At 41.5% G+C, this 23,640-nt stretch overlaps 1 protein-coding gene across 3 annotated transcripts in view; it reads left to right on the forward strand.

Annotated features, from left to right (window-relative positions):
* Positions 1-23,640, forward strand: part of PCSK5 (proprotein convertase subtilisin/kexin type 5) — a 443,312-nt gene that overhangs the window by 81,216 nt on the left and 338,456 nt on the right. For all 3 annotated transcript variants that reach the window (XM_032866664.1, XM_032866665.1, XM_032866666.1), the window contains exon 3: positions 5,568-5,681. In XM_032866664.1, the coding sequence (XP_032722555.1) occupies positions 5,568-5,681 (114 nt within the window). The remainder of the gene's footprint in view (positions 1-5,567; positions 5,682-23,640) is intronic.

Consider the following 23,640-nt stretch of genomic DNA (forward strand, 5'->3'; position numbering starts at 1 on the left):
GAGCTAGAAACACTTCCTGTTTGTCATCTGCCTCACTTTTGAGGTTTTTTTGGCCATGCCACATTTATTTTTTTACATTATTAAATGTATCACTTTTTCTCAATCATTTTTTTTATTTGCATTATACTTCAACAAGCATCTTGCACTCTAAGATGATTTTTTCTAAATCTCCCATGTTTTTCAGGATACTTTTATGGTTTTATTTGTTTAGTTTTACATTTCAATATCATTCATTTGGAATTAGTCCTGATGTAAGATGGTAGCATGATTTCAATTTTTATTTTTTCCCCCCAGTGGCTTGTTGTTGCAACATCACTTATGAAGTAATCTGTTTCTCCCCACATGATTTAGGATAGCACCCTTAGCATGTACTATATTTTCATATATTTGGGGTCAATTTCTTGACTTTCCATTCCATTAAAATCTGTTGATGTTTGCTACCAGTATAAGTTTTAATCATTAATTTTAATATATTTTCATATCTAAAGGGCTACCTCCTCCCTACTACAAGGCACACTTTTAAAGTGGCACCTTTTTTAAAAAAATTCAGCCTTATTGAGGCGTAATCAACATAGAAAATGTAAGGTATTTAAAGTGTATATTGTAGTGATTATATATATATGATCATATATGTATATAAATAAATATATATATTTATATGTATAAAATATAAGGATTTCCTCCATCTAGTTAATTGACGTTTATCACCATATGTGTGTGTGTGTTTGTGTATATGTGTGTGTATATAGACATATACTAATTTTTTTTTTTTTAATTTGGTGAGAACATTTAGGTTCTACTTCCTTAGCAGATTTCAATTATAGGACCCAGTGTTACCAACTGTCATCACCATTCTATTCAATCTTCAGTCATACACTAGATCCTGAGACACGACTCTCCTTCCTGTTGAATGTTTATACCCTTTTACCAACCTGCTCCTGTTTCTCCCACCCCTCAACCTCTGGCAAATCCCTTTCTTACTCTTTCTACAAGTCTGGCTTTTTTTTTTAAGAGTCTGCATGTAAGTGATGACATGCAGTATTTGTCTTTTTTTGTGCTATCACAATTTGTTTTCCAAGTATATTTATATAATAACTTCCATAATCTGTATTCCTAGAACTTCTTTTTTATCCTATTTCAGAAAGTTGTTAAGTTGCAAAAGAATGGGATAGAAGCTCAACTGAGATGTTTGAGGGGAGGGTAGGTTTCCCAGAATGATCACTTAATGTGCTTTGCTTGACACGTGAAATCTGATGAAAGAGAACCCCTTTCGACAAAGATTCTGGTGAGGTGGATGCCCCCTGTTCACTTGGGTCATATGGGGAGGAGAGCTGTATTGGTAGAGAGAGGGAGTGTACTTAAAACCATGGAGTGCACCTATGTTGAAGTTCGTGGAGGATACACTGATGACTTCAGAGGTCCTGTGGTTTTTATGGTCTGGATTATCTGTAGTTTCTTCATATACAAGAAATAGAACCTTCCGAAGTTAAACCAGTGGGGGGAAGCACACAGTTTTCATATTTTCCTGGGCTGGCCCTAGTTTTATGAAAATGAATTTCTAAGCATCTTTTCTATGCATTGGGGCCTCTTGGCAAAAAGCGAAATCTGTGTAATGCATTACCTCTGAGCTTTTTCTTAAAGGGCTCAAGGACAGGCATATGGATAATGGCTTAAAAATATAAAACTAGTCTTTCCACTCATAGAAATCTTCCGATCCAAGAGGTGTTTTTCCCATTTTCCAAAATATGTAGGGCCATATACTTACACTCATAAAGCACCAAGACAAAATACATGATATCTGACACTAAAAAAAAACAAAACAAAACAACAACAAAAAACACTGTACTTTTCTTGACTATTTCAGCCCTGTGATCAGACAGAGTGACTTGTAGTCAGATCTAGATGCCAACGTGCGTGCCACCTTCCAGCCACCAAGCCTGTAACTAAGCACTTTTGTTTGGTTAAATTACAGAAGGGATGCTGTTCTGTAAGATATTTTGTTCTATTTTTGAACCTGCAGTTCATCTCGGAAAATGGCTGTCACTTGGTTTTCTCACATACTTATCCCACATTTGTCTGTGTGTACGTGTGTGCTTCTGGGAGGCACCGACTTCCAGGGTTGTTGCCGAAACAATGATACACAACAAGACGCACCCCTACCCCCCACCCCAGCGTAGACTGGTTCTGCTCTCCAGCACTCTGTTTGAGATGACACCCCGGGATTTGACACTTTCTGGTTTAGGTGCACATCTAGGTGGCGATTCAGAATTTATGGAGGCTCTGTTAGGAAGAGCCACTGCCAATGTAGGAGTAGTTTGGAAAGCGTTCCATCTACACAGATCTGCAGCCTTCTTTTACCACGCGCGCAAACATGTACAAGTTGAATCTCAACTGGGAGACGCCTCAGACGGCAACATAATGATTGCCCGTAGAATACGCCTGCTCAAAATTTTCACAAATGCTCTAATTAATAGAGCGATGGGCATCATTCATGATGATAACTACATTTTTACGAAGTGGAGAATTGTGGAATATTCACGAAATCTTTTTTTTTTTTTTTTTTTTTTATTTATTTAATTTGACAGACAGATCACAAGTCGGCAGAGAGGCAGGCAGAGAGAGAGGGGGAAGCAGGCTCCACGCTGAGCAGAGAGCCCAATGTGGGCCTTGATCCCAGGACCCTGAGATCCTGACTCGAGCTGAAGGCAGAGGCTTAACCCACTGAGCCACCCAGGCGCCCCAGGAATGTTCGCTAAATCTTTCTTGGTAAAATGTTAAGTTCTTCAAAGCCGAAGACTGTTTTTGTTCGTCTTCATATTACCAGCACAGTGTCGGTGCTGAATAGACACTTAATGCTCATTGAATGAGTAAGTGGGCAAATGAAACTCCTTCCATAGCAAGATTATTTGAAAGGAAGAGATTAAAATGTTTCCTGGAAATAGAAAAAGTGCATGCATGCCCGTGCGTGCCGCTCCATGTTGAGAAAGAAATTGATTTTTTTCACCTGTATTTTTAGAAGCCTGGTCACTTAAATATTACCCTCTTTATTGAGAAAAAATTTTACACGCATTGTTAATGCCACATTAGTCTCGATGTGATTTCTAAAGAGCAGCCTCTCGAGTCCAAGAAAAAAACAAGATCCTTTTTTGCTTCCCTGAAAACCGTGGTCCAGTGGTTCAAAGAAAGATACACAATCCCTTCTCCCTGGTGTGCACAGGTGTGTGTGTTGGGGGTGGTGGTGTGGAGAATGGTTCAGTGCTAGGGAGTCACTTAATTCACATTAATTAAAACAGGAGCAGAAGCAGCTTTCATTTTCTAGAATATTATTTTTCATTTATTGGCTTTTTTGCTGTCCTGATAATGTTGCCTCAATTACCTGTTGCGGAAGGCACATAGATGATGCTTAGCTGCGATCCTAATCATAAATGGATTTTTTATTTATTTAGGAGGCCATGTGATTCCATTTGCTTTGTTAGTGCTATAACTAGGAATTGGCTACTTAAATTCGTCTTGCATATCAGAAGTCTCGGTGAATATATTTCCCGATATGAGAATCTGAGGAATTTATTAGCTTGGCTTTTGGCCTTAGTACCTTGTGTCGAGCAGTGCATTTCAAGCCTGTTAATCAGTGCCTTAGGAGCCCTTCTCCTCCAGCGATCTTGAATCAAGTGGGCAAAAGTGGTTTGGAGACTTTTACTCAATGGATGGATGTGGAATCACTAGTGCACTACAAAATCTCCCTGCCCTCAATTTTTAATCCCTTTGTGTGGAGGAGGGATCAATGGTAGAACAGAACATTTTAGAGTATTGTGGCTAAAATGGCAGGAGCGATCGAACACAGGAGAACTTAGAAAGAAATTGTAGAAGGCTACCAGGGCCGATAGGTCATTTCAGAGGCACTAGTCAAAATAGAACATGCTTGGGGCGCCTGGATGGCTCAGTCAGTTAAGCCTCTGCCTTTGTCTCAGGTCGTGATCCCAGGGTCCTGGGATCAAGTCCCGCATCAGGCTCCTTGCTCAGCGGGGGTAGAGGGGCCTGCTTCTCCCTCTCCCTCTGCCTGCCGCTCCCCCTGCTCGTGTTCTTTCCTCTCTCTTTCTGACAAATAAATAAAATCTTAACCAAAAAAAAAAAAAAAAAAAAAGAACATGCTTAGTTTTATGTTGACATAGTAATGATCTGTTTTTAAATAAGCGCCCCCATACGTAGCCCTAACATTTAGGTTACAATTCGGTATTAAACTCAGAAGTGCTCAATTGCTTTGCTTCAGCCAAATTTGTGGCTAAATATTCTGAGTTGCTCAAGGGTGGTAGGTTTGAATTTGAGCTGGCATGGAGCCTTTGGCTCAGGCAATTGAGTGATTTCTCTAATTTTGTGCCATAGACGCTTTGGGGCTTTGGTTGTCTAATTCCCCAAATATTGCTGTTTCCACCACACCGTGCTGTAGAAAGCCATTTCTTTAAAAAAACAAACAAAAAAAGTGATCCTAGAGCATTTGATCCCAGGATAGGTTTAAAATTTACTGTGTAATCCCAGAACATTAAAATAAAAAAAAAAATGTGATGGGGCACCTGGGTGGCTCAGTGGGTTAAAGCCTCTGCCTTCGGCTCGGGTCATGATCTCAGGGTCCTGGGATCGAGCCCCACATCGGGCTCTCCACTCAACGGGGAGCCTGCCTCCTCCTCTCTCTCTGCCTGCCTCTCTGCCTACTTGTGATCTCTGTCTGTCAAATAAATAAATGAAAATCTTAAAAAAAAAAAAAAAGACATATACCAAACCGATAAATAAGACTTAAAAAAAAAATGTGGGTGTAGTATAAGGCAAAGGTCATAAACTGTGGCCCATGGGCCACATCCATCCTGTCCTTTGCTTCTCTAAGTAAACTTACTGGAACATCATCCCACCTGTTCATTTATGTGCGTCTGTGGTGTAGGACAGCAGGAAGAGTAGTTACAGCAGAGATCCTATGACCTGCAAAGCCTAAAGCATTTCTGACCGGGACCTTTCTAGAAAGAGTATGTTGATCCTTCATAGAAGATAAGGGCAAAAAAAAAAAAAATTAGTATAAAAATTAACATGATCGGGTGCCTGGGTGGCTCAGTGGGTTAAAGCCTCTGCCTTGGCTCAGGTCATGATCCCAGGGTCCTGGGATCGAGCCCCACATCGGGGGTCTCTGCTCAGCAGGGAGCGTGTTTCCCTTCCTCTCTCTCTGCCTACTTATGATCTTTGTCTGTAAAATAAATAAATAAAATCTTTTAAAAAAATTAACATGATCAATTTGCAACAAATTTTGAATAAAATACACTTTCTGAAGAAGCTAAAAAGTTAGCATGTTGTTGAGAAATAGGGATGACCTGTCATTAAAGACTTGAAAGTCGACCTGCGTTGAGAATAAAGGCGAACGAGGTCTCCGGAGACTCGGAGCCCCTAGACTGAGCATCTAGCTGCCGGCCCGAAGTCTGTGACTTGAACAGCTTTGGCTTAAGAGGGGACCTGCCCCCGACTGTCATTTGTGTTGTGCTAACCCTGGTGGAACTTGAACACTCACCACATGTCCTTCTTCTTGGCAGGTGGAGTGGATCCAACAGCAAGTGGTAAAAAAACGGACAAAGAGGGATTATGACTTCAGTCGTGCCCAGCCTACTTACTTCAACGATCCCAAGTGGCCGAGCATGTGGTATATGGTGAGGCCTGGCCTGCGGCGGTGTTGTGCAGGGGACGTCTTTGGGATCTGGGAGGACACAGAAGCAGTTCGAGGGGACATTTTCCTGTTTCCAGACCCGCCATGGGAGATTGCTTGATGGCTCGTGCTGTTTTCTGGATCTTTTTAGAACTTAGCTCTTTGGTTCTAAGAAGGAAGAGAAGGGATTTGGGACTTACAGAACTTCTGTTAGAGAGCTTACTCTGTGTGGCTTTCTAAATCTGAGCCAGGGGATAGAAGGATACACTGAGGTGCAGACAGATACCCTTAGACCTACCAACAATCCTGTTCCTCTCTGATACCCGTTTTCTCTGCCTTGAAACCAGGCTGGGTAGTGGATACTGGCTCCTTGGATTTATTGAAATGACCTTGCCTGTAAGTAGCAGATTCCTGACTTAGGTCATCTGATAGGTGCCTGCCCACTGGAGATAATCATTGATAAAAGCTAGGGAGAATAATATTTTAAACTAAGGATAAAATGAGTTGGAAAGGGAGTGTTCAGTGGTTCAAGCAAAAACTGTCAGTGAGGGGAATGTCCCTAAGTGTGGGGAAGAGCAGTCCGCCTGTCCACTCGACCTTGCCTCCTTTGAAGACCTACATCTTTAGTCTCAGGGTTTTATGGTCACGATCACTGAGAATTATGTTACTTCTTCATGAAATCCCCATGTCTCCAGTTTGCACTGTAATCTACAAAGATACCTTTATCTTTTGTGGAAGTCTTTTTTTTTTTTTTTTTTTAAAGATTTTATTTATTTATTTGACAGAGAGAGAGATCACAAGTAGGCAGAGAGACAGTCAGAGAGGAGGAAGCAGGCTCCCCGCTGAGCAGAGAGCCCGATGCGGGCCTCGATCCCAGGACCCTGGGACCATGACCTGAGCGGAAGGCAGAGGCTTTAACCCACTGAGCCACCCAGGCGCCCCTTTTGTGGAAGTCTTGATTGCTCATTATTGCCAGGGGTTTCAAACCCTCATGTATTTTACTTTTTGCAGTCCCGCCTCTCCTTCCCTTTAAATCCGTGGCATTGTGTGAACCTGTCTTATGCTTTCCTGCCTTCACCCTTTTCATTCCGTCTGCCTGGGGGTCTCTTTCTGCCCTTCCCCACCACCTTAGGGGCCACTGGCCCATTCTTCAGGACACACACCCAAGGCCCACGGCTTCCAGTTTCCGTTGTCCTCCCCTGTCCGCTCTTTCCTTCCTCGGCTGTCCTGGGCCTTCTGTCTCTGCTACACATGGCATCCTTCCCTTGGCTCTTTGTTTCCTAGCTGTCAACATTTTAATCATACTCCTCTGTTACACTGGGTGAGGGCTGGGGTCTCCTCTCCCCCAGAGAACCTGACCCAGCACCTGGCAATGCCAGGAATTTGCGCTTAATGTGAGATAGTTGTGAAAGTGGTCGGTTTCTCCCCGTTTCCCTTTTCTCACTCTTACCTAGAAGTGGAGGGTTGTGGCAGCGTTTGGGACCCAAAGAGAATTTTACATAGAAGACTCTTTCAGACACAACAGAAAAAAAGAGAGGAGGGAAAGAGAGAGAGTTCCCTAAAACTAAGTTCAAAGGGAGGTGGGACTCCAAATAGCCTTTGAGTAGAAATCACCTGAGGGGACAGTAGACACTTGACAGCTCGTTAGCTCCAGCACCAAGGAAGGGTGTGCCACATGGGAAGGCATTAGAATGCCTGTTGTCCAGGCTGACAAAATGATAAGAGTGCAGTGGGATTAAGAGGCAGGATGGAAACGAAGTCCCTGTCCACTTCTGTTCATCAGGCCAGGGAGAGGCAGACCGTCCTCACCTTCCATTTCTTCTTGCAAGAAAGAGCCAGACGGGACATTTGCACGTGTCCCACTGGATGGTTCACACGGATGGCAGCTTTCCCTGACCCTCTCATCACTCCAGAAGGGCAGACTGGGATCTGGTAGGAACCATGGTCAAGGCATAACATGCTGACCAGCCCATAGAGTGAAATCTCTACCCACCCCCCAAGAACCATTGCTCTTTCTTTGGAAGTATGAGAAAAAGTTGAGGGAAGAGCTTTTGCCTGGGCATTTAAAATGTTTGGTGTTTTTCAACACCTATTTGATAATTCAAGTAGGTCACATTTTTATGGAGCCTTTCCTGTGTGCCAGAAAGATGTGCTCCTACTTTGAGTATGTTTGCAGTGCAGTGTGAACAAAAGTATGTGTATGAATATTGGTTGTTTTCAGAGTGAGGAATCGGTAGCTCCTGAAATTTAGACAACTTGCCTAAAATCACGCAGCCTGAGAGTGGTAGAGCAGAGCTGCCAGACCTTTAGTCAGGTGGACGGTGTCTGTGGGATCGACACGGCCTCCTGCCCTCACGCTCTGCTACTGACGAGCACTATCAGAAGGAAGACCCTCTGTTCCAGCCTTCCAGGAACATCTACCCATAGAGAAATGGCTAAAATTCAAGGCGGAAGTGGGTGGGTGCCATGGCAGGTGGACACAGTCTCTTGGAACAACTCAAGGGTTAAAAAGTTTCCTATTAAGTAGTTGCTTTTCCCTTAACAAAAGGGATGGGAAATCAATCACACACCTTAGGTTTATCTGTCGGGAGTAAGAGGACAGAATGAGAACTAGAACTTCAAGTCCGCCAACCTGGATGCAGATCCCCATTGCTTCCCCCACTGTGTCCATGAGTGAATCACTTTAACTCGCCTCAACTATAAAATAAGCGTATCTGGTGCTTACGTATTGGTTAGCTATCGCTGTGTAACAAACCACAGGATGTAGTTTTTTAAACAATTGCCTTGTGGGTTCTGCGGGTCCGGCACTCAGACAGGGCCCAGCAGAGATGGCTTCTCTTTCTGGGGTGTCTGGGGCTTGAGCTGGATGACTCAAAGGCTTGGCCACCGCTGGAGGATTCACTTGCAAGTGGCCTAGTTATTGGCCTCACCACAGGGCAGCCCCAGTGTCCTCTTGAGGTGGTTCTGGCTTCCCCCAGGGCTGGTGATCCAAGAGATCATGTTAGAAGTGGTGACATCTTCTTTCATCTAAGCTCAGAAGTTACAGACTGTTTCTTCTGGAATTTTCTATTGGTCACATGTGCCAGCTCTGACTCAGTGTGTGAGGGGAGTGTGTGGTGAGGGTGTATATGCTAGGAGGTGTGAGGACTGTTTGGGAAGCTGGTCACCACAGTTAAATGAAGAGAAGCCCTTAGCACAGTGCCTCTTTGGACACTAGAAAACCGTCAATAAATCTTAACTGCTATTACTCTCTGACCTTTTAATGTAAGACATGCTGTTTCCTTTTGTCTGTTGTTTAAACCGCCGCTAGTCAAGGAAGCGGGGGATCCTATGTCCAATGGGAACTCTTCAGAGAATTCTGGTGACCTATCAGTGACCCAGCTGAGGCAAGGTGCTGATTTTCTTCTTCCTTTTGCTGAGCCCTGGGCCCTGCTGCCGTGTTTCCGAGGGCTGCTTGGCGAGTCTCCATAGGGTCCTGCCTTCTACTCATTAGCCTGGGCCTGGACCTGTCATTCTATATTTATCACAGGAGAGTGGAGATTAAAGAATGGCATGAAGTGTGCCTGAGTGTCTCTTTTAATTAATTTAAAAGCTTTGCCCCTGTTGCTCCTCCCCTTGGAAACCAGTGTGTGAAACCATTATGTCTGGCCTTGGGGCTTGGGCAATTTATGCAGGGAAGCGCACATCTGCATCTACAGGAGTTGGTTACAGAGGATACGATGGCTGTATAATTACTCCTCTGTCCTGAAACATGGTGCTCAGGCTTCCTGGAGCTGGGAGGGCCCGATCCTAAAAACAGCACTCATGCTCGTTACACTGACAGACTTCCTTCTGTTCCACTCTTTGTCTGGCAAAGGGGGTAAGCCCTGAGGATTGAGAAAAACAGGATTTGTGCTTCCTATGAAGGTCAGTAAAGCCGGAGAGGAATATATAAGCCCAAAGGAAAGCTTGCTGGGCAAAGCACCCCTTCCAGAAGTTTCTCTGGGATCATGTACATACATGCAGCTTCTGCTCCTTGGGCTTGGGGCTATAATTCTTGTTTACAGGTCTGCTACTTCCTTTGGAAGAAACTAAAACTTCCTGAGTAGATTTTTCAAACTTATCCAAGCTTGGGGCCACCCATCGGAGATCCGCACTCAGGACGGAGACGTGCGGTAGCTAGGTCAAAATGCTCTGTTACTCAGTGCCCTGAGTCTGGTTTGTAGGAAATGCTCAATAAATGCTAAGCAAATCAACAGTTGAGTAAACTGAACTAAAAGCAAATCTTCGATGATCTCCATAGCAGAGAACATAATGGCTCACACTTATTGAGTGCTTAGTATGTGTTAAGCATATTGCCAAACCTTTGCATGTATCCTCTTACCACCAGTGTTCCGGTGAGCCAGGGATGAGTACTGTTCCTTATTTTACAGCTGAGGAAATTAAAGAAGAGACAAATTAAGTCACTTGTCCAAAGTCACCCTATTTACCAGGGATAGGCCCTAGTATTCAAACCCTCTGACCACAGAGGCTAGACTTCTAACCTTGACATCCAGTTTGCACACTGTCAGGGGTCAGAGTCATCTGGAGGGATTGCTGCCCGCCTCTCCCACACCCCCTAGCCCAGATCTGGAAATTTGTGTTTCTAACAGATTCCCAATCTTTGCTGACATTAGAGCCCCGGGACCCCTTTGAGACCTCTTTGGTCTCCCCTACCTCAAACATGAGTGTTAATCGAACACAGCTGGCTTCTGTCTTCCCGTCCTCAGCTGGGCTAAGGAGGGGTTTTCAAACTTAGCGGACACTTTAAAGCACACTTGGTCAATTCAACTTGTTTTTTCTTGATCTCCTTTTTTTGTACAACATTTTCTATTTGGGAAGCCTACAGATTTAATATGAGAAGATACTTTTACTTTGCTTCAGTGATTGAAAATACTCTTGGCTTATATATTCTTTCAAGATGCTCCACAGACAAGGGTTATCTGACAGGAAAGGTCGTGAAGATCTGGCCAAGTCGTTCGGAATTTAGTATAACAGAGTATCTATCTATCTATGATTTTATTTATTCATCAGAGAGAGCACGTGAATGCACAAGCAGGGGGAGTGGCCAGCAGAGGGAGAAGCAGGCTCCCTTCTGAGCAGGGAGCTCAACTAGGGACTCGATCCCAGGACCCCAGGATCATGGCCTGAGCCAAGGCAGACACTTAACCGACTGAGCTGCCCAGGCACCCAAGAAATGCTTTTAATGTACCCATTTGGTGTAATGGATCATTTTGATCCTACTAAAGAAAATTCAGTGGGGCTCTAGAGACAACAGGCTAAGTAAGGTTGCCCCCCCCAGGAATCTAGAAATGTCTATCAAACCCATCCAGGGGGTTAAATATTTTTTAACTTATTGTAAACTATTTCTGATACACAGAAATTGTAAAGAATACCACAAGTGCCTAACCACCCATTTCCGAACTAAGGACTAGAACATGACACTGTCGAAGCCCCTTCTGATCCGGGTCCTAATAGCATCCCTTCACCCCCCACGGAGTGAGCGCAGATGCTCGATTTGAAGTATGTAGGGAAGATCCCCCTTGTGGGCAGCTGCTTCTCTCTGTGGGAAGAAGATTCAATTTGCAGCAGATTAACATTATTGGAAATCATCCTAAAACACCCATTCGTGGATAGAATTCGACACTTGGGCTCTTGACGAGCAGTCCCCAGAAGACCACCTTTCCGTGAAACTTGGGTGAATAATTAAGTTTGATAGAAAAGGTCTTTGGTTCATTTTTGTCATGTAAATATTTTATTACGTCAAGAACGTGATGTTGCATTGCATGATATCTCTTGTCTGACTTATGGAACTATTAATCTGAAAAGAAAAGAAAAAAAAAGAACTAATAATGATTTTAGACAAGCCCATAGTAAGTAACTTAAATTTTTATTTTTTATTTATATTTATTTTTTTGCTTCTGCTTTATGGAAGGCAGGCTCAGTTCAAAAGAGAAAAGTAAAGAAGGGCTTGTGAAATCTCACTCTTTGACTTTCAGACTCCAGTCATTAGTATGACTGATATTCTGAACTCGTCATGTTAGTTATTAGCACAGTAGAATTTTATGTGATGACTCTAGGGTGGCCTATTTAATATGCATTTTTCAAGCCAGGCTCTAATAAATGGGCTCACTTTTTTGATGTACCACCTCAAGATTTCCTGAAAGCTTGCTGGGTGGCTTTTCTGAGGCAGGGGTGGGGGGGATTATATTTGTCGATCCGCAGAGTGAAAATTAGCTGAGTTCGACTATGCATGTGGGGCAGATCTGCCAAAAATGATGAACTAGCTAGGATAGTAATTGTGAAAAATGATTTTAAGCCACATGATTCGTTCTCGGCCAACTGGATAGTATTCAGTACTCCAAGAGTTTGGGACATTGCTGTTTCTGTGGTTGGCATGCATTTTCCTAATGATTTATACTGTCATTTGACTCTAATAAAAATCTGGTGGAGTTTGTGGCATTATTGTCCTGGCAGCTTGGAAATCATCCTTTTAAAACACCCCATTTAGCGGGTTTAATTGAAAATGCAACATGGTACAGATCGGCGACCATGTGGTGCGTCTTGCTGCAAACAGGAGGTCTTCTGAGAAAGGACGGACTCCAGCCAAGCAACAAATGAGGTCCTGATAGGAACTAGTGGGGGCTGCGACACAGTTCTGGTACACTTAAAGTTATTTCTAACTCGCTCTGTGGCCTGCAAAAAGGTATTTTAGATCAACCTTAACCCATCTGAAAAATGAGCCATGTGGACTAGATCTATTTTCTTCAGTTTATTCTTGCTTGAACGTTCTCTACTTGGAGAACGTGGCAAAATCAGCTGGCTCCTGGGTGAAGGGAGACCACACACCACCCGTGGGCCCATGTCTTGATTTACAGCTCTGATGAATCCCATGAACTCCCAGCTGTTACGGACGATGCCTTGGTTTCCATGATGACTTCAGATTCACTCTATCCCCTCTGTTGGGGGCTCCGTAAGACCACCCCAGGTTTGGTGATTCATGAGGAAGACTCATGATTCAGCATATAGTCTCACTGATGGCTGTAATTTTTTCAGTGAAAGAATACAACACAGAATCAGAAAAAAAAAAAAAAAGCCACATGGAGCAAAGTCCAGAGGAAACCAAGCCTAAGCTTCCAAGAGACTTATTTCATTGGAGTCATCCAGGCAGCACTTAATTCCTCTAGCAATGAATTGTGACATGACGTGTGAGATGTTGCCTACCACAGAAACTCATTAGGAACTCATGTTGAGGGGTTTTTATTGGGTCGGTTGTATAGAAACCCAGCGCCTCCCATGTATCCAAATTCCATGTTCTCAGAAGGTATGTAGCGTAGACCATATTGTTTGCATAAACACTTTAGGCACAATGAAACATTTTTTTGAAGGAGCAGGGAGAACTCTACCCAAATCGAAGTTCCCAGATGCCAGCCAAGGATATTTAGGGGGCCAAGCACACAAGTGGATGGGTCGAAGAGTAGCTCCAGCTTTATTAAGACTTTGTGTTCGGGTGCCTGGGTGGCTCAGTGGGTTAAAGCCTCTGCCTTCGGCTCAGGTCATGATCTCAGGGTCCTGGGTGGTTCAGCCTTCAGCCCTGCATCCCCCACCGCCTGCCTCTCTGCCTACTTGTGATCTCTCTCTCTGTCAAATAAATAAATAAAATCTTTTTAAAAAATTTTATAGAACTTCGCGTTCACTGAACAAATAAATTAACACTAAAGAAAAAGACTCCTAAGTATTCCTTCCCAAAAAGCCACCTAAATCCCCAGTTTGGTCCGTACTTATTTTACAGACTGGAAAATCCAGCTGAATCAAAGTTCTTGTAGTTATTCATTCATTGACTCATACCTATTTAGCAGAGACACACTTTCCTCCCAGCACTTAAAATAATTCCAACACCAAGGATAAAATGGTAAATAAGGTGGCCACTTTAATGCCTTCTTTAATGAAGAGTAAGTGCAACGTTTTATGGGTAGAAATTTGGATTATTTTACTTGGCCTAATCAATTGATGGTAGTCTGCAGAGACTGACGTAGCAGAACTCTGTTGCTTCCTTATTATCATGACGATTGTGAGGACTTCTTGTGATGTCACCATCCCCCGTGATGGTTGTGATGGAAGTCCCTCTCTTAGGAATATGCAATTAACCTATAATTAACTGGTCAAAGTGCTTCTAGAAGAGGCCAGTAGTTGATCATGATCCACTTGAAAAAAAATTTTTTTTCAGCTAATCTTCATTCTTGGCAGGTGCAAAATATGACAATCTTGATGAATTTCCTTGAGTAAGTTAGAACTTAGCCTGTACTGGTCACTTATCTTCTCTGCTTTATTTTCGAAGAGTAAAAATATGTGGGTAGTCTGTTCCTGTGGGCCCCACTCTAAGGTGATGAAGGGTCTGTTCACAGAAACAAAGTTGTGTTTATCAAGATTTTAGGCAAACCCTTTCTTTAATTAGTAACTCATTTTCTGTTAGAGAGCAGATAGTCACCGACCCTTGAGCTCACCTAATCTGTGGTTGTCTTCTTAACGGGTTGAAGACAGCTTCTTTTATCAAACCGTTTTCTCTGGATTCCTCACTTCTCATTTACTTTTCACCCCGTGGTAGAGCTCATTCCAGTGATTAAAGCATACTTTTGGCCTATTTTACTCCTCTCTCTGCCAATAAGTAGGATTCTCTTAGTAAGTACTCAATAAATGTCGTTAGAAAGTGAGGAGAGGGTCAGTGGTTCAGCCTTCATCTGAAATTTTCCAAATTCATAGGACGGAGTTGGCTCTTCTTAAAAGATGATGATGATGTCTTCAAATGTCCTGTGTTGAGCAGTCAAATGCTACAATTATCTGAGGCATCTGGAATGCTGTTTTTCCTTCATTTTGGTTAGCAGTGAACTACTGGAAATCAGTAAAGAAATAATTCTTAGCATTGCAGGGATGAAAAGAATCAAAACGCCCCAGCCGCCTGGGGAAGAGGAAAGTAATAACTGTCTTCAAATAGAATACACATACACATCAATGTGATTTTTCCAGTTTCTCAAGTGTGAGAAAATCCTTGGTAGACTGTCTCAGCCGATGGGATGGGATTCTGGGCTAGCAGTGGATAATCCAGTATGGATATGGTACACGCCGAGAGACTCACTGTGCAACAGATGAAGGCAAATCACAGGGAGAGCGGTAGATTGAACGTAGGAATTCCAGAAAGAGAATTTGATTACTTAATTGCCTAGGTCAGAGTCAAAATTTGGTTCTAATGCGAAGCTCCTCTTCCTGACGGGAGAGGACCTGGACCAAGGAAAGAATGCGTTCAATGATTAATCTTTCTTTGATTAAAAGGAGAAGAACCTGGTAGATAATTTCTTCCTTTATGCTAAGAAAAAAAAAAAAGTCAGTTTGGATGGTGTCTATTCAAATCCTTAGTATAAAATTTGCAGGATAGTCTTTAACAACTACTTGGAAGAAATGGAGCCTTATTTATTTATTTATTTATTTATTATTTTTTTTTTTTTGGTCTGTCTTTTTTAGTTTCCTGGTGAGTCGAATTTTGACCCTTGTAAAAACCCTACTGGGATGGAAGTTCTGATCTAAACAGACTAAATTAGCACGTCTGAAGTAAAGAAAATTATGCCCAGGTAGCTCAGGATTGAGTTCGTTTAATGATCTCTTTGCGTGGTTTCCGGAAACCGAGTTAAATTAGTGTTTCAAAGCCTGATGTTTGGGGTTGTTACCTAGTGATAGAGAAACCATTTTTATTTTTCAGGGAACTAAAAGAAATTCACCAGGACTCCCAGCAGTCGTAAGTTAAGCATAGCAGGGCTACGTAAATGTGGTTTTAGATCATTCCTGTTCTGCTAAAATGTTTTATATGCCTGTTCTCATTTTTCTTTCATGCCTATGCCCTGAATCCCAGGCCCTTCTGCTTCATATCCATGCACACAACCTACGTAAGCACACAGAGACCAGTGCTGTGCATGTTTTTGCAATTAGGAGTCTGAGTCAGGTGGTCTTTAAGAAGATGCGGGGGTGGGGAGGGGAGTTCATAGACCACCACGTTGGAATGAATCTGAAAAATAACTTGATGCAAGCCCTCAGCTCATGTTCAATACCCACTTTGTATATTTTTACTAGCCAGAAGTGTACTCTCCTCAGCTAGCCCTTTCTTCCCATAATGAACAATTTAGTTCAAAAACACTTCCTTGCACTTGATCAGAAACTGATGTCCCTGTCCCTTTACGCACTCCTAAATTCCAGGTCGAAATTTCAGGTTGGGGATCACATCTGATTCCTATTTCCCCAGCTTTCACTGCAAATGGTACAGAAACTTGGTGGAAATTGAAAGCAAAGGTGGAGAGTATAATATAATGAACACCGTGTCCCCATCACCAGTTGCAGTGACGATCAACTCAATACCAATGTCCATTCATTTATTGCCCCCTCTACTCAATTATCTTAGAGCCATTCATACACTTCATTTCATCCCTGAATATTACAGCCTGTATCTCTGTAAGATAATGGCCATTTTTTCCCCACAATACAATCATCCTATCATTATCACTTTTAACAATAATTTCTTCATGTTCTCAAATACCCCATCTGTTTCAAATTTTCTCTGTGGCCTCCTAAGTTTTTGTTTTGTAATTTGTTGGAGTCAGGATCCAAATAGGGCTCATGCCTTGTGAGGGGTTGGTATTTCTCTTAAATTTCTTTGATTCTATAGTTTACCTCCATTTTGAAAATTTGGGGTGGGGGAGGAAGAATGTAGGTTATGTAGAGCCCGGTGTGGTCGAGATTTTGCTGATTGTGTTTTCGTGGGGTCCTTGAGCATGTTCCGTGGCTAATCTTACCCCTAACTTGGTAGGTAGTAAGAGGGAGGTAAAGTCTCGATCAGATTCAAGTTCAAATTTATTTTTGAGAGGGTGAACGTAAGACTGAGCATTACCTCATTGGTGTGTGCGTCCCCTCAGCAGGTGCAGGGTGTCTGCCTGTGATCTTAGCAGCACTATCCCCCCCAGATCCTTCCGTTCTTTCTTAGGGTTTGCAAAACAGTGATCTTCTCTTTCCGTGATCCCTTCTTCACTTAATTGGCTGCAATGCTTTAATGGAGCGGGATGACTCCTCAATTCTTTGGCATTATGACATACAGTTCCTACAGTTCTTTCATTATTGGAGATGACTTTCCTAGTGTTCACGGAAAGCTACCAGTAAGGTTTTTTTTTTTTTAAGTTTCATCACAAATGTGTGGATATAAATATACTTCATGGGTTTTATTTCATTGACATTATAAACCTTGTTCTTGCTGAAGGTGCCCCATCTTTGGTCAGTGAGAGCCCATCAGGTTAGCTCCTAGGTCCTTTTGACATGACCCCAGTAATCTTTTTGTGTGGTATGACAAGCTGTTCCATGCTCTGCTTGTGTATTTCCTGTTCTAGACATGGAGTCAACCGTTTCTCCAAAGACCTCTTGCTGCCCCCTTATTTTTTATTTTTTTTTAAGATTTTATTTATTTGAGAGAGCATGAAAATGAGAGAGATCACAGAGGGAGAGGGAGAAGAAGGCTCCCCGCTGAGCACAGAGCCTGATGCGGGGCTTGATCCCAGGATTCTGGGATCATGACCTGAGCTGAAGGCAGACACTTAACCGACTAAGCCGCCCAGGTGCCCCACCTATTTTTAATTAAATTGATATTTAGAGACCACAATATGAGTTCTGAGATTCTCACTAGGAAATGTGCATTTTTATGCGTAAAATATACCCTGAGTTTATACAGATATATCTGATTTGAAAGCCATTCTACAGAGTTTATTTACCCCCATGAGTCTGACATCTGTATCTTTTCCCGGGCTGACAGTTCTGTTCTCGGTGACACCAACTGAATTACCCACTGCTTTAAATCTATTCTACTATCGTAATAGTTATTTTTTTTTTATTAACATGTTTTAGTTTATTTCACATTCTGTCTTGCCATTGGAAGAAGAGGAAATATTACAAAGACATGCATTTCTCTAGCTTGTACAGGCAATAGATGGAGAAGGGTAAAACCATCTGTTCCAGCAACTTAATGTCTGGGAATTAATATTCTATTTTGAAGGAATGAAATTAACTTTACTATGTCTATGCGCAATAGCGTATAATTATTTCCCCTAATGTGCATACTTTAGAAAAGAGTATATTAAACTTGCCATTCTTTATTAGTTTGAAAGAGGAAGTAAAACAGGACTAGAAACATTTCTAATTGTAGAAGTTTGTCCAAGGAAATGAAAGATTAAAGAGATCCGTAATGATCAAACCTGATTCAATCTGGACAAGAAAAAGGGAATGTGCAATGAACAAATCATTTAAACTGTTGTACACACTAATGAACATTGAATTAGTTCTGTCCTCCCAGGACTTAAGAACGGGGAGTTACCACGGACCGTTCAATAAAAGCATTAATTCAATGTGTAACAGAAGGGAAAATGAAGGAAGGGAACAGGAAAAGTAATTCCCACAGAAAAAAGTAAATTGGTAATGATTTTATTCATTCAACAACATTTATTGAGCTCCTCCTATGTATCAGACATAATTCAACCTGCAGGGGATACAAGTATGAAAAGATTGTGTGCTCTGCTCTGTGGCCAGGTCATCAGCAGACTAAGCAATCGCTAAATTTCTGTGCTAACAGTATAGGATGGGCACGCACAAATACTGTGGGGACCCTTCCAAGTATATTTAAGCTCTTTGATATTGAGCTACAATCTTTCATTTCAGTACCTAGGTCTCAAATTTCTAGTGTGGAAATGAAGTGATTGAGATTAAGTGATGGTACATGATAGGATTTCTTTTTCAGGCAAATGAATAATTGCCATAGTCATTATAAACCTTATTTCTGATGGAACACAACTTTTAAGGGTGGCTAATATTTATCTCCAAAGTCAAGGGGTCTGGGACACACTGGTCTAAACAAACTTAAAAATATTTCTTTACTGCAGGACTTCTCAGAGCCTTTATTATCCTAATATATTTTGTGAGTTGGTAAGAGAGGGATGTAGATGTAAATAAATAGTTGTTTCTCTAATTTATTTGACCCACGAAAATATTTATATATATATTTTCTAAAGATTTTATTTATTTGACAGAGAGAGAGATTACAAGTAGGCAGAGAGGCAGGCAGAGAGAGAGGGGGATGCAGGCTCCCTCCTGCGCAGAGATCCCGATGTGGGGCTCGATCCCAGGACCCTGAGATCATGACCTGAGCCGAAGGCAGAGGCTTTAACCCACTGAGCCACCCAGGCGCCCCCCACGAAAATATATTTGAATGAAATGTTTCATTTGATATTGTTTAAACTGTAAGTTATCAGAAAATTCAGTCCAGGCTGAGGGAAGGAAAAGTAATAGAAAAGAAGGAATTGATGGGCTCATGTAACTTCAGACTGACAGGCCTCCCTTAATCCAGGAGATAAAGCTGCTATCTAGGACTCTGGTTCTTCCTGCCACTCAGTGTGCTCTGCTCTCTCCACTTGTTGGTTTCATTCTCCACCAAGCTTTCTGCTCATGGTTACAAGATAGCTGTCGATAACTCTGAGTTCAGATCTACTGGAACAATGAGAGCTTTTGCTCTGATAATTCTGAGAAAAGTTCTTGGGGGCGCACACCTTCTTGTCCATCTCCCCTTCCCCCCTTCCCTCCCTTCCCTAGTCTATTCTTGTTTTCTGACCAGTGATCCTTGTCTGCTTGTTGGACACCTTTGGGACAATGTGACTTAGAGGGAGAGCAGAAACTAAACAGCAAGAATAAAAAATGTGACGCTCTAGGAAGGAGGTCTCTCCACCGTGTCCAAAATCATGGGGCATGGTGGGCATCCTTGTCATGCATGTTCCATGCCCAAGTGAAGGCAGCTGTTACTACAAATCCCTCACCCAACAGCTTAAAGAAGAGACAGCTGGCATGCCTCCTCAGCGAGGGCGCAGCATCTGAGGGCAGTGGGTGGTCTGCGGGACACTTGGCATCACAGCCACTTGGCTCCTGGTGCTGCCAGATGCCGGCTGCCTCTCCCTGGATCTTCTCGAAGTCTTTCATTATGGCAGGAACTCCTTGCTTTATGCCCTTTGGGGCTTCACAATTAAAAAAAAAAAAAAAAAAAAGTGCCTGTAGTACTTTCTCCCCAGTGGTTCATTTTGATAAATTTGAAAGGTACACATAAGTTGAATGGCGAGTAGGAATGTGTACATTTCATTCACCTTGATTTTTACCAGAAGTTAATATTCTGTCTCTCTTCATATACACATGCACACATTTTCCCTGAATTCTGAAAGTTGCAGACATTATAAAAACATATCCCTTAATATTTCAAAGAGCCTTTCCTAAGACTACTTTCCCGTATAACCACAATATCATTCTTCTCACTTCTATGAAAGTGATCTTACCCAATTTACTATCTTCAGATCACCCCAGTGGTCACAAAATATATTTTTGTCAATCTATTCCTTTTCATCCAGAGCTTAGAATCCTATATTCCCATTATTTGTTCCATGTCTTTATTTCTTGTAATCTAGAAGGTTCCCCTCCTTTACTGGGGGTGGGGAGTGGTCTTTCATACCGATGGTTTTGATGAATCCATGTTAGTGGTTGTAGAATAAGTCACACTTTGGATTTGTTTGGTTTTGTTTTGTTTTGTTTTTCAGGACAACAGGGAGGCTTGACCATTTTTGGTACAAAAATGATCCAGGTGAAATTACACCCTTTTCAGTGCTTCGTGTCAGAAGGGTAGAAGTCCTATTTTTAGTGGTGGTAAATTTATTTACTTGGTTGGCTGAGATCTCTGCTAGATTTCTCCATTGTAAATGTATATTTTGTCTCTTTAATCACAATTTTGGGCAGTACTATTTCAGGTCTTGTGAATATCATGTTGCCAGTCAACTTCTCCCTGAGACTTTAACATCTACTGAAGATTCCTGCCTGAATTGATCACTAGGTCAGTGGTTGCAAGATGAGGCTTTTCTAATTCTGTAATCCCTTCTTCTTTACTCTTCCTTTTCAATATTGTTAGGAGCGCATGGATTCTTTCTTTCTTTCTTTCTTTCTTCCTTCCTTTCTTTCTTTTAGATTTTATTTATTTATTTGACGGACAGAGAAGCAGGCAGAGAAAGGGAGAAGCAGGCTCCCTGCTGAGCTGGGCGCCCAATGCAGGGCTCGATCTCAGGACCCTGGGATCATGACCTGAGTCGAAGGCAGAGGCTTTAACCCACTGAGCCACCCAGGTGCCCCGGATTCTTTCTAAATATAATGACTCATTACTGACATGATTTCTTTTTGGTTCTTAAAGTGTGCCAAGTGTGAGGAGTGGGTGACTTTTCCCGTTGACTCCTATGTCGTTTTGGGAAATCCCCAATCAGGTTTGCAGTGCTTTCTTCCTCAGGAATGGAACAACAAAATGTTCACTTTGTATTTTCTCTAACTCCGACCTAGAGTGACCCATTTCTTCAAGTAGGTGGTTTCTCTTATCGAGGAATGGTATTTTAAAGTCCAGATTTTGGTAGTAAGGGGGTCCTTCATTCTAGGCCCCTTATCAATGGGCAGGGCCTAGAGATCTGTATCTGCAGTGTCCTCGTTTCACCCCAGGCTAGATCCAGTAGCACACGTGCACCCACTGTGAGCCAATTTCAGATTCTGTCCCCTCCTTCCCACAGTGAGAATTCTGGTTCTCATCAGTGTAATAAATGTACTACTGTACGCAGAAATGGTACTGAAATTACATTACCAATACCACTGCCAATGACAGACTTAAGTAAAATTCAAGATTTCTTTTTGTTGTTAGAATAAATCCCACAGAAACAACACAGTCAGGCTACCGGAATCAAAAGTTGCTTGAATAAATACTTTTCTCCTCTATGATTTGATCATTAATTTGATATATAGCTAGGTTAATCTGTTTCTGTTTTGTTCCATTTTAGAGCTCTCTCCCCCCCATCTTTGTATATTTCATTTTATTTCTTTTCTTTTGGAATATGTAAAACATATGGTTCAAAGTAAAATGCATAGAATACTATACATGCATTTTTTTTCTTTTTGCTCTTATCAACTCATATACCCGAGAAATCACTCCGTATTAGTTCATAGAGATCTTTTTTGTTTCCTTACAGCTGTATTGCAGAAGAGTTACCGTAATTTATTTAACTAGACATCAATGAATGCAGTTCAGTTCTTTGCAATATTTCGTTTTTATAAGTAACTCCATACTGGGTAACCTTGCGCGTAAGCTATTAGAGTTTTATTTTCAGGGTAAATTCCTAGTTTTGGGAGTGCTCAGTCAAAAGGCAGAAGCAAGGGTGCCTGGTGGCTCAGTCAGTTAAGCATCTGCCTTCGGCTCAGGTCATGGTCCCAGGGTGCTGGGATCGAACCCCACATCGGGCTCTCTGCTCCTCAGGAAGCCTGCTTCTCCCTCTCCCACTCCCCTTGCTTGTGTCCACTCTCTCGTTGTCTCCCTCTGTGTCAAATAAGTAAATAAAATCTTTAAAAAAGGGCAGAAGCAAGGGTTAGAGTTTGCCTAACCAGCTTCCCCTCCCCCACCGACGTCCAAGCTGGGGCTAGAAGACTTTACATCACCATCAGTTCTGACCTACTCCCCTCATCTGACTGTGCTGTCACTCATGATCTGGGCTAATTTGGGAAGTGAGATTTCTGTGTATGTTATCTGATATTAGGATTACAGTGCCTGCTTTGGCTATTCCTTATTCTTAAACATTGGAAATACTCTGTTTTAGGAGTTAGAGTCTGTCTTATGAGCCAATTTGAACATTTTTTTTAGTGGTGACCTTTAAGCTCATTGACATTTATAAATATGACCAAAAAGTCTCAAGTCCTTTATAGTACTTTATATATATCTATATATAGGTATCTATAACATACATATGTGTTTTATATACATATACATTTTATATACATACATAAATATGTATTTAAGGCACAAATATATTTTACATACATACATTTTATATACATATATGTATGTTACTTTATTATATTATTATATACATATATATGTATTTAATCTGTAATGTGTTATTTTTACTGTGTTTCCTTGTATGGTTTTTGCTCTTTTAAAATAACTTCTGGTTTTGGGGAAGGTTTCTATTATTTTAGTGATTATTACAAATAACATTTATGTGCTCTCAGTTCCTGTTTTCCTCCCTTAGGCTCCTGTGTTTGGATTGTCAGCTTTAAAGGATATTCTTCAACTCTTACCTATCCAATCATTCATTAGTTTATTCTGTTTTATCATTTCTATTTTTTTCTTCTTCCATTTCAGTTCATTTCTCCTGCTTTGTCAGAGCTCGTACCATAAACTTACTTTTCTTCCATCCTTGTTCCTACCTTTGCTTTTGGTGTAAGATTTACAATTAAATATATTTCATGCTCATTGTCAGTTCGTTTGCCTATTGTGTTTTGGTTGGATGAAGCATACCCTTTGCTACACTACCTAGAAAGCGTTTATTAATGTCATACTCCCTAAGTTCTTAATTATATAAAATAGTTTTTGTAGACTTGATACTTGAAAGATACCTTGATTAATTGTTTTTTACCTTTCTAGTGACTGTTTTCTCTCTCTCCCTCTTTCTCTCTCTCTCTTTTTGATCCAGAGACACAAAATTTTTTTTTCTTTTAGAGTAGTGTTAAAAATTAGACACAGTTGTAAGTATATTGGATCTTCTTTGCCTGTTTTCTTTATTAGTTATTTGCCCTTGGGTCCTTTTGACCTCTACTGTGCTGTATGTTTTATTCTTTTTATACATTTATGCGTTTCCTCAGTGCTCCTGATTATAGCTTCAGTTGAATCCATTCTCTGCTGGAGACCTTGTAATTTAATTATTATTTTTAGTATAGTTTCATCTTTGATTTATTTCCAGGGTATTAATCAACATTAGTTTCACATCTTTCTGGGTTGTTTTTTTTTTTTTTTTTCCTATCCATATGCTTTT

The sequence above is a fragment of the Lontra canadensis genome, unplaced genomic scaffold, assembly GCF_010015895.1.
Source record: "Lontra canadensis isolate GAN:19392208 unplaced genomic scaffold, GSC_riverotter_1.0 scaffold31, whole genome shotgun sequence".
Lineage (NCBI taxonomy): Eukaryota > Metazoa > Chordata > Mammalia > Carnivora > Mustelidae > Lontra > Lontra canadensis.